Source organism: Notamacropus eugenii, chromosome 2 (genome assembly GCF_028372415.1).
Source record: "Notamacropus eugenii isolate mMacEug1 chromosome 2, mMacEug1.pri_v2, whole genome shotgun sequence".
Taxonomy (NCBI): domain Eukaryota; kingdom Metazoa; phylum Chordata; class Mammalia; order Diprotodontia; family Macropodidae; genus Notamacropus; species Notamacropus eugenii.
The window spans coordinates 384808733-384819876 of NC_092873.1; the positions used below are offsets into that span (position 1 = coordinate 384808733).

Consider the following 11144-nt stretch of genomic DNA (forward strand, 5'->3'; position numbering starts at 1 on the left):
AGGTCATTTAACCCTTTTTACCTCAAAAAAAAAAAAATTTACAGGCTCATAAATCTAGTGCTGAAAGGGTCTTCAGAGGTCATCTATTCCAATCATCGATTTTACAGAAGAAAATAAGTGACTTATTCAAGGTCATAGAGGAGAGATTTGAACATGCAGACTCTTACTTGAGTCAGTGTTCTTTTCACTACACCACACCTGCTATTTTGATCTCCCAAAACAAGTTACATTTTTCTGCTCCTCAAACCTTGTACCGCACTTGGTTGACATTTCTCAGGTATTATTATCATCACATCACTTTGTATTGTAGTACATGTACCGTACATAGAGACATATGTAAATAGCCACACAGAGGGAAGATGGAACACACTGGACTTAATTTCAAATCGTACCACTAAAGCAAGCTCTCTGATCTTGTTTCAACATCTATAAAATGGGGAGGGGGGGGGGGAAGAGGATATGGTATGACTTAAATTCCTTCTATGAAGGATTGTTATAAAAGAAGTGCTTTGGGAATCTTGAGAAGTGCTATCCAAACAATGAATGAGCACTGAACACTATCCTACTAACTGGACTATAAACTGTATGAGGACAAGCGTGGTCATTTATTTCCCCAGTGCAGAGTATGGCGATCTGTACACAGAAAGCACTTAATAAATGTTTTTTGCAGACTGGTACTCTCCCACACAGAGCATGAAGGCAAAGAGATGTTCTGAGTACCACCTCTCAAGCAGTCTTGTTTTCCAGTTGATACATGCCAATTTCTCTAGCCTAGGGAATTTCCACATCCCAGGGGTTAGGGGCATGGCACCCCAAGATCTGAAAACTTGTGTAAAATTTTTTGGCCCTGCCTCCATCTGAATTTTTTCTTTTTCTTTTATGGGGTGTTTACAGTATTTGATTTAAAATTTGGGTCGACGTTATACAATACTGTACACATATTTTATGCATTTCCGAGTTTCTAACCTTTTTCTGTGTCATCTGCCGGCCTTCACTTGTCATCTGTGGCTTCTGTAAAACTCCCCCAAAAACCCATTTATATTGAAACCAAGACAGGGAAAGTTTCAATGTGGAAGGGATAACTACATTGTGCTCTAAAGTCATTTCATCTGAGCCTTATAACAACCTCACAAGTAGGTAGTAAAAATAATAACTAAGATTTAGATGGCACTTCATGATTTACGGTGTGCTTTAGACATATTACTTCATTTAATCTTCCCAGCAACCCTAGGAGGCAGGTGATATTATTTTCCCCAATTGACAGATGAGAAAACTAGGTCTCAGAGAATTTAAGGGATTTGCCCAAGGTCACATAGCCAGTAAATAATCGAGATAGAATTTGAACTTAGGTCTTTCCGACTCTAAATCCAATATTCTACCCAATACATCACGCTGCCTCTTAGTATTTTATTCAGACGCAACTGTTCTTCCCCACCAAGGTCCTCCGGTAGGGTCTTCTTCGTAAGTGCTGGAGGGTCTGTGCCAAGCCTATGGGAGTGTAGAGAGGGCTTATCTGAGTAAGGGGCAGGTGGCATAGAGAAACATAGCTCATTTGGCCCTAAGTGGGAAAGAGATCACTGCCTCCAGTGGAAAACTGTACAGACTTCCCAATTCCATCTTAGTGGAGAAGAAAAGGACACAGACATGTCCATCTGGGATTGTTCCCAGAGGCCCCAAATCCATGGTCTCCCACTCACCACAGTTCCTAACCTAGTAACAACTTAGAGGTAGGTCCTTATAAATTCTCACCCTTATTCTAAGGTAGGGAGATAGTCTAAGAGGTTGTGAGCATAAAACCACAGGGTCTAGCTAAAGATGAAAACAAATTTAGGAGATTGTGCAGAACAATTCTTTCCTTTTACAGATGAAGAAACAGGCCTGAAGATCCCCTTCCCTTTCAGGGTCATTTCCCTTGTCCCTGCCTTATCTTAATTCCATTTCTGACATGCACCCCTCTCCCCTTCTCCCTCCCATCTACTTTGCAGCTCCCTTAGACACAGCCGGGCTACATCTTACAAAGACTGGGAATCTTTATTCAGATCAGCAAACTCACATTCCTCAAGTCTCAGACGCTGGGTGGGTCTTTTGAGGAAGAGGGGAAGGACGGAGGAGAGAAGAGAAGGCAAGGACATTCCCTCCACCCCCAAGCCCTGTCTCAGGCTACTGGGTAAAGAGGAGAATAGGCCGAAGGGAATGCCAAGAAGGGAGGGACCAAGGGGAAAAGAGGCCTCTGCCAAGGAGAGGCTTACACAGATGTGTGGCTTTCAAAGTCCAGCTGTGGCCAGAACAGCAGCCACCATAGGCCCCTCCCTATAAATTAAGTCCCCACAGTATCAAGGCTGGGGGTGGGGGGAACAGGAAGAACAACCTTGTGGAAGAGAAATTGGTCCCATGTTCATCTCCTTTCAAGGCAGTGCCCTGAACCCTGGCCTAAAGAATGGCTATATGGGTGCAAATTCCCAAATGAGAGGACAAGCCAGGGTAGGAGAATGAATAGGAATGTTGAAGGGGTCAGCTACCCCCCAGTTTTGGTCCAGGAGAAGGGAGGATGGGGTGGCTGGTCCAGTTTTGCTGATTTGGGGACAGGGAGTGTACTACAGCAAGTTCAAGGTGAGAAAGCACTGGCTCAGCACCTGTAGGCACAACAGGAGAAGCAGTGCCACCAATGGGTAAGGAGCAGGAGGAGAAGAGGAGGAGTTGGGAACAGAAAGGGCTTGAAAGTTCCACGGGCTTCCTGGGAATGTCACTGCTAGAAATATATTAACCATTCAAGGGAGGGTAAGGAAGAGTGGTGATCAGAGGATCTGGCGTGGCATCCCATATCCAGTCATGCCTGCCTGAGATGCCCCACGGTTGGTGCCCATTTGCAGCCCAATGACATTCTTGCCCTCCTGCAGTTGGTTATCTGTGAAGTTTCGGGGATTCTCCTTGGACTTCCTGGTAGTAGAAAAGACAGGGGTCAGACACAAGGCAAATTCTGGGCAAGGGGGAAGTCCAGGGATGTTAGAATAAATCCTGCCACCCTGTTTAGGGAAGGGAAGTAGACAAGAATTTTCCCACCCACCATGGCGAGGGTGGAATGTCCCATTACTTACTTAGGAAACCAGTTAGGATCTCCAGAGAAGAAGCCATCACCTCGAGCCACTGCCAATCCACCCAGGTTCATCAGTGTCCGCTGCACACAGGCCATATTCTTTCCTAGGAATGAGAAGGGAAGGCTGGAGATCCAGATACCTTAGAGAATCCTGAGTCTCCCCCAAAAATATTAGAAAGGAGAGACCATCCCATTGAATCCTTTACCTTTCTTCTTCCCCAATCTCCTTCCACCATGATCTCTTCTCTGTCCTTCAAAATGCTACCTTGCCCTTTAAATCCTTGCCCATCAATAACCTCAATCTTACCCCATTCCCCTACCCGTAAAGCTACCATCCTTCAAAACTGCTCTTGGGCTGGTCTCCGGCCTCTAAGCTAAATTAGACCTAAATCAAACCCAAGGAGATGTTGGAAGCCCAGCATGACCCTCCCCGTCCTCCCACCACATCCAGCCTCCCCTTCGAGCCCTCAGTCCCTTCCCCTGCCATGTGGCCTTTGCTTCACCTTCCCAGAGGTCCACAGTTTGGAAGATATCAGTGGCATTGATGCCATAGCGTTCAGCCGCCTGCAGGAACTGAGAAATCTGTTCCATTTGTTTGAAGGCCATGCCTGAAGCCTGGATTTTCTTTACTGGGCCCTGGCCTTCAGGGTATAGCCCATTGATGAGCTCACACAGTACCTGGACGAAGACAAGGCTTCACATGAAAGGGAATCCATCCCACAGTGGATAGATGGGGCAGATCAGTTTTCCTAGCCTGCTTTATCTAGGCCCAAAACTGCCTCCTGGGGCCAGAAGAGGAGGAAGAGGAAAGGCAGAAATGACACCCTGTATCCCTGGGGAAGACTTCAGAACCTATCTAGCTGAATCTACTAAGCTCATTTGAGAAGAACAGGAATTTCTTCTGCCTAAATAATATCCACCCAAGAACATAACAGCTCTCTAGCTCCCATCCTAGCATTCTACAAGTTTTCTTCTACAACTTTTGACCACTCTCACTCAGGACCCATGTTCTCAGCTTCCTCTTTCTCAGGATAGCCAATTCCCAACTGGTCAACTTTGGCCCTCCCCTTCCTGGCTCAACCTTCACACTGAGTGCGTTACTAGAACCCTTCTGAACTCTTTCTAAGCCCTTCGGGTATCAAGTGAGTTACTGATTATAAAGCAATTTATAAATCATAAGATGTTATAGAAATATAAATTATATTTTTGTCTCCTCTCCCTGCTGATTCCATGTCTTGGACCCCAGCTCTCACCGTGCCATCCTTGAGCCAGTTTTGGAAATTCTCTCGCCCAGGCTGGGGTCGTCCTACATCCCTGCGGCACTGTGTGGTGATCCACTGAATGAGGATCTGCTCCAGATCAGCATCGTACTGCTTCTCAATTTTCTGCTGTACCTCTCGGCTCAGTCCATAAGCAGGTCCCCTGTTGGCCATTCTGAGATGGTGATGCAGGTATCTAGGAGGAGCCATGCCACACTCAAGTTAAATAAATGTCCTGAACTTTCTCTCTAGAGACCCTTCTACTTCTAATTTAATTCAACTTCCTCATTTTAAATATGAGAAAACTGAGGCCCAGAGGAGAGAAAGACCTTCCTAAGATCACACAGATACAGTGGATGATTCTCAGACTAGAATTATTCCATTACACATTATATTCCAGTAGAATGTAAACTCCTTGACAGCTGGCACTATTTTCATTTTTGGTTTCTATCCACAATGCTTGACATGTAGTAAATAATTATACTATTCCCTACAGGGCAGAGGACATAACCCATACCCATATAACATCCTCCAAGGTGCATGGCTAATAGCACCCCTCACCCCCAGGTGAGACACTGTGGGCAAATTAACTGAATGAACTGTAATCAACTCTACCAATCTTAACCCAGGTCTCTCCTTCCCTTTTACTCTTTGTTGGGAGAAAGGACTGGGAACCACAGAGTAGGGAGCAATGGTAGTGGGGCCTGATTTGTATGACTGAGCAAATGAACTTGGGTAGAGTCAGTCAAGAAATGTTTCCCTGAGAGATTACTATGTGCTTAGTTCCACGCTGGACCTTGTGGGCAATGTAAGAGAAAACTCAGCCTTGATGGATTAATTCATTCAAATATCCAACTGGTATTTATTGGCACTAGACAAATTGCTATGAATATAAAAATAAAATCAAAATAGGCCTGGCCCTTAAGAAGCACATATTCTATTGACAGAGCTTACACTCAATGGAGAGGCAAGAGCTCATACATAAGAAATAGGTACAGCAAACTCTCTAATTCAGGTTCCACTGCGTAGGACTGACTGTTACAGGCCATTGGCATTAAGAAGATATGTAGTAGGGTTAGGGCAATAAAGAAAGTCATTATGGAACATGGAGGACTTGGGCTTGGCCTGGAAAAAGAGCATTTAGATGGATGGAGAAGAGAGTTAGATGTTCTGGAGGTCAGTCCAAGTAGAGGAAACAGAACCACGGATAGTTTACAATTGCAAACTGCTCAAGGCTGGCAGACAGTTAATTTATAGGAGGGGAATGGTCTCTCATCCCTCCTTTTTAGGGATTCTAGAAGGTTATGCTTCTACAGAATCCAGGTAAGAGTAGTTTCACTTAACAGGATAGGATGGCTATCAAAGGACTAGAGGAAGGAAGAGGCGGGAGTCAAAGGGATAGAAGGGAAAGTGGTTGAGTGGTTTCTTACCTGCCAGCTTGAGTTAGAAGCTCCACACTGTGCCAAGGGGCTGGCTATCCTCACCCTCCCGCCCCCTGCCTTGGCTCAGTGCCCAAATACCTGTCTAGGCAGGCCCAGTACAACCCTACTGCCCCATATGGAAACTTGTTCAGTCTCTATCCCATTCCCACTCTCCTTAGAATCCTCTATCCCCAGAATTAGAGAATAGTTCTAGGGCAGGGTTGGGGAACCTACAGCCTCAAGGTCACTTGTGGCCCTCTAGGTCCTCAAGTGCAGCCTCTTGTCTGAATCTAAATAGTCAAAGGGTCACATTTGAGGACCTAGGGGGCCACATGTGGCCTTGAGGCCCTAGGTTCCCCAGCCCTGCTCTAGGGTTACACTAGAAAGGGCATTCCTTGCCAGGGCAGTTACCAGTATCCAGGTAAGGGAACAAATGTGTGCTAAGAAATTGTCTCCTTTACTGCAGTAGCTTCCAAAGTCCATAGACCAAGCCTCAGGTAGGAGCAACTATCTGATCTGCCACATTCCCCCTTAGTGGGATCCAATTTGAGGGTTCTAAATTCATTATAGCAACATGCAAGGTAACCAGGACACATACCCCTAACAGCATTCTCCACCTTGAGATATGAGTGTGGTGAGGATGTTGGAATGGGGTAGCTCCAAGCCCCAGGGAATCATAAAGGCTTCTCTGCCTGGAGAAGCAGTCCCTCAGCCTCTTTCCACTATCTAAGCACTCCTTCCTATCCCAACTTATCAAGTTTTACAGTTTACTTCCTGCTTAGAAGGTTCTAAAATCAACTATTTTTAACTTCATTAACAAGCATCCTCCCTACCCCCAATACACACATCCCCCAGGAGAAAGTCAAGACTGTAAGAGTGGTGAGGAGAATGGATCTCCTCATCAAATTTAAGAGTGGAGAGGCTGGGAAAGGAAATGGAGCAGAGGAATCTGGTCAATCTTTTGGGGGACAAGATTTGAAAGAGACTGAGTTCTCCTTTCCTCCTTCAAATTTGATCATGCCTGCCAACCTTTCTATGAGAAAGTGATGGCTTTAAAAGAATGGTAGAAGAAGAGGTAAGGGGAGAGGGAAATCCTAAAGTGGATCCCTTTTGAAAAGAAGTAAGCCCCCCACTTCTCCCAAGCCAAGTTCTGAGCCCTATCACCTAGGATTAACTCAGTTTTGCATGCCTGGTCCTCAGATCAGCATCCTGTTCAGTGCTAAATAGCCCAGGGATCACCTAGGTACAGCCTGAGGGAAGAGTCAGGTAAGAGAATAATTAACCCAAGCACAGGAGGTAGGCAAAGAAGGGAAAGTAATGTCCAGATAGATCTCTTTATCCTGCCAGGGTTGAACCAAGCACAGAACTTCTGTACCAAACTGCCCCTGAGGAGAGGAATTCGGAGGTACCGCTTCCCCTTCACTGTCCTGGGCCTGGGCCACAGCTGGCAAAGCATGAGGGCTCCAGCTGCTGTGTCTGCTGTGTTCTGGAGCCCCAGCTACTCTATGGTGCCAGAGCAACAGGGAGGGGCCCTGGGAAGGAACCATCCTGGCCAACAGCTGTTCTTTCTCCCTTCTCCATCCTGGCTGAAGGGAGGAAGGAGGTATCACAGGCATGAGCTGACAAGCTCCGGCTGGGCTGTTAAGGGTGAAGAGGCCCACCCTGGCAGCAAACCCCTTGGATTCCCCCTCCTGCCCTGGATGGGCAAAGAGTGGGTTTCTGCTCAGAGAAGATGATGAATTAGAAAGTCAGTGTGGAGGTCCTCAGAGATGCCTAAAACAGAGAAGACATGGAAAGCCAGCAGCTGGATAGCTCAGGAATATGGAAGGACAGTTAAGAGAAAGGGAGGGGGTTCTGAACACTAGAACTACTCACAGATGAACAAGGAGGGACAGTGTATAGGACAGTGTATGGGAGGTAAGAGGGAGAAGGTAGGACCTCAAGTCAGGAGAGCTGACAAGAACTTGACCCTACCCTCCCAGTTATTAAGAGCTGGAGGAATAGGAAAAAGGGATGCCATCCTTACCCTCAAATTGCCAGATTCAAAGCATAATCTTAGAATAAGCCAATAACCCTAAGCTGTTTTCCTTTCATTCTCCAGCCCCAATCTCAAAGCCAGGGGAAGAGGAAAAGCCTTACTGAGGGCCATGAAAGAAGAATGGTGAGTCAATTTCCCAGACCATGCTGAAAGGGGCCATAGAAGAAAGGAGTGGGAATCTGCTCACAGGGTGAAGGGATAAGAGGAACAGGAAGAAGGAGGGGAGATGGGAAGGCAGCATGGGTCTGATTACAGTGTCCCCCACGGGGCAGCCCCCCTGCCCCCAGTGGAGAAAGCCAGAGATACACAAACAGGAAGCCACAAGGCCTGGGCGGGAGGAGGGTGTGCTGGGGTGGAGAAGGGAGGGGGGCAAGAGGAGGTCAGGCGGGGGCTGTTGCTATGGGTTTTGTATACTAAACATAGTACAAGGGGCTAGGAGGGGGAGCCAGGCAGGGCACAAAGACAGTCCCTCACAGGCAGAGAAAGGCTCTAGAACAGTCTGGAGTTAGAAGATGGCACTACCACCTTGAGAAGCACTTACTAGCTAGGGTCACCTTAGAGCAAGCAGGGAGATTCTTCCATAGGGCCCCCAGGCCAGTCAGCTGTGGGACAGAGTAGTAGGGTTCAGGATTCTCCTGTGGGTGGGAGCTGCTTCAGGGCCAGGACCAACATGTACAAAAGAAAATTCCCAGAGGAGTAAATGAGGTCAGGATTTATCTCTGAGGGAACAGGAAGGCAGAGGGAGGATGGGATCGAGGGGGAAGGAAGACAAAGAGGGTTTGTGGGTTCTGGAGTCCTGATGGCCCTCAAGGTTCTGGTCCACCCCAACATCTCCACTTTCTTCCCATTCATCAAAAGACAGGAATGGGAAACTCAAGGCTGTGTGTACTAGGGAGTAGAGAGGGGAAATCCATAATGCCCCTCCCACACCTAAATCCCACCACTACCCTTTCCAGCTGGGAACCAGTAAGTCAAAGAAACAAGAAGCATGTATTAAGCACCTGTGGTCTACCAGCAATGCTCGGTGCACCCCCAGTCCAATTTCCAGGTGGGTACCTCTCCAGATAGGTAGTAGAAGGGAGCTATTTCAGCCTCTCTACCTAAGATAGTCACATCCAGCTTCATTCCCACCCCAATCCCAAATCTAAATCAGTGGCCCCTAGCCAGAGGATGTTACCCTCCATACTCTTCCATGCCCATCTCAACTGGAGGAGCGCTAATCCCGCTCTTGCCTAGCATGTCCGGTCCCCTCGTTGCCTTCTCTAATGCTTACCTTCCCCCCCACCCCCCAACCACACCCTGGCCGTTACTGAGAGATGACTCACCCGCCGCCAGGGTGACGCAGTGGTCTGGGCAGCCAGCCCGCCCAACAGCCTCGGCCAGAGGCTTTCCCAGCAGCAGGGGGCATGGGGGTGGGGAAGGGGCAGACCCCCCCCTCAATCCAAGACCATGGAAGCCAAACAGGTCAGGCTGCAGCTAGGGCTCCTCAGTAAGGAAGGGACCCCCGCTCCACGCCGCCCCCCCCCCCCCCCATAGTACTGGAAGGATGGGACCAATGCACTGGCCCTGCTCATAATACGAAGAAAGAATAAGGTTACTGAGGCAACCTAGGTTCCTAACCTAGTGTCAACCCAGTGCCTCTGGGGAACGAGTTCCGGCATAGGGACGTCCCTGTGGGGAGGCCAGAAATCAGGCGGTGCCAGGCTCCAGAGAAAAGTTAGCAAGCAGAAAGTCAGGCAAGAGTTTGGAGAACAGAGGACAGCACTCCGCACGTGTGCCACGAATAGGGAAGGGAGAAGAGCGCGGGGGAAACCTAAGTGCCCGAGGTCAAGGAAAGCCAAGAGGGCAGTCTCAAGGAGGGCACTAACGGGCACAGGTATTTATGCCAGGTTCCTCCCCGTGCAGCCCCTCATCTTCCCCCTCCTCCCTTCTCAAAGTCGCGGCCAGCGCTTCGCGCAGATCTCTCCTGTTGCCCGCAGAGAGGGGTACGGACCCCAAGTTCTCTGGACCAGCGGAGCCCAAGCGCAGCGCACAGAGAAAGGGCCGCCGCCCCTGCCCCACCTGCCCAGCTAGCCTAGCGGGGAGCCAAGCCAGAGGACGGGCGCGGCAGCACGGGGCACAGAGCGGACCCTGAGCCCTGCTCCCAGTGACTCACGGCGCAGCCCCCCGAGGCTTCCCCTGCTGCCCAGCTCTGCCCTTCCTTCTCCCCTCCTCCTTGCCCCCCGCGCTCACCTTTACCGCGAGGCGGTGGATGGAGAGCGGAGCTGGCTGGGGCGCGGCGCGCAGCGAGTGGCACTGGGCTTCCCGAGGCGGAGGGTTTTCAGGCAGATCCCGCCTCGGCCAAGGGGCGGGCCTGGGGCGGGGCGATGGGCGAAGATTTAAAGGCACAGGGCAGAGAAAGCAGAGGGGAGCTATGTTGGGTTCTGGGACTCTTGGGAGGTACCCCCACCTCAGATTCCATTAGCAACACCAGAGATTTGGGTTTAAGTGGGAAACTTCGGAGCTCAGTGCATAAATACTGGGCATGACAAGTCCTGCCACCACTTATGTACACATATGGATGAATAGAAATAGATGGGGAAACTGAGGCACACTCCAAGACAACTCTCCCCTCTCCCTGCATTATGCCCAATGGGAATAGAAATAAGGTCTGCATTGGGAAGAGGATCGTAAAATTATGGACTTTGAAATGGTAAAGGACCTTAGAAATCTAGTCCAAATAACAGAGGAGGTCATTGAAATCAGAGAAGTGAATTGCCAAAGTAGTGGCAGTCAAGACTGAAGTCCAGGGCCTCTGATTTCAGTTAGTGGGTTCCCTTCTGCAAAAACCTTTTTTCCCCTGTCCCCCTTAATACTAGTGCCCTCCTCCCGAGGTTATCTCCAGTTTATCCTGTATATATCTTGTTTGCACATGGTTGTCTTGATGTAGTCTCCCATATTAGACTGTGAACTCCTTGAAGACAGGAACAGTTTTTGCCTTTTTAGCACAATGTCTGGTACAGGCTAAGTGCTTAATAAATGTGTGTTGATTATATTTCTTCACTACACCAACTCCCAGCTCTTCAGGCCAAGTTGCCGATCCTATTCTGTTTGCTTGGCCTGCCCTGCCCTGCCCTGCCACCTTCTTCAAGCCTGGACAGGTGGTAACAGTGAGGTCACTCTCTCCTCCCTGGGGCCCCCGAGGCAGGGGTAGGGTTGGCTTCTGGGAGCTCAGGACTGACTCGCCTCTCTCCCACCTTCCATCATCACTTTTTTTCATCTGTTACTACTCCTTAGAGTAGTACATCTGCAGGATGGAGGAAGGTGGGTTGCAGGGAGGTCTCCTCAAAGGG

The 11144-nt window shown here is 48.9% G+C and overlaps 1 protein-coding gene across 6 annotated transcripts; it reads right to left on the bottom strand.

The window, feature by feature from the left end:
- Nucleotides 1-2012: 2012 nt before the first annotated feature.
- TAGLN2 (transgelin 2) lies at nucleotides 2013-10201 on the bottom strand. 6 transcript variants are annotated; one of them, XM_072647375.1, is made up of 6 exons: nucleotides 10045-10133; nucleotides 8354-8460; nucleotides 4348-4549; nucleotides 3598-3772; nucleotides 3096-3198; nucleotides 2013-2937 (listed from the first exon to the last, which is right to left on the bottom strand). In XM_072647375.1, the coding sequence occupies exons 3-6, from the start codon at nucleotides 4525-4527 to the stop codon at nucleotides 2796-2798; spliced, it is 600 nt and encodes a 199-aa protein (XP_072503476.1). In that variant the 5' UTR covers nucleotides 4528-4549; nucleotides 8354-8460; nucleotides 10045-10133; the 3' UTR covers nucleotides 2013-2795. The 6 variants fall into 6 exon arrangements, with proteins under 6 accessions (XP_072503476.1, XP_072503477.1, XP_072503475.1 ...); XM_072647376.1 differs by lacking the exon at nucleotides 10045-10133 and adding an exon at nucleotides 8814-9123; XM_072647374.1 differs by lacking the exon at nucleotides 8354-8460 and having other exon boundaries at nucleotides 10045-10201.
- Nucleotides 10202-11144: the final 943 nt, after the last annotated feature.

Coding starts and splice junctions, on each gene's coding strand:
- TAGLN2 (XM_072647372.1), bottom strand. CDS start 9,220: ATGCCCCCTGCTGCTGGGAAAGCCTCTGGCCGAGGCTGTTGGGCGGGC. Junction 3,773..4,347: donor ACTGGCTCAAGGATGGCACG/GTGAGAGCTGGG, acceptor GTCTTCGTCCAG/GTACTGTGTGAGCTCATCAA. Junction 3,199..3,597: donor AACTGTGGACCTCTGGGAAG/GTGAAGCAAAGG, acceptor TCTCATTCCTAG/GAAAGAATATGGCCTGTGTG.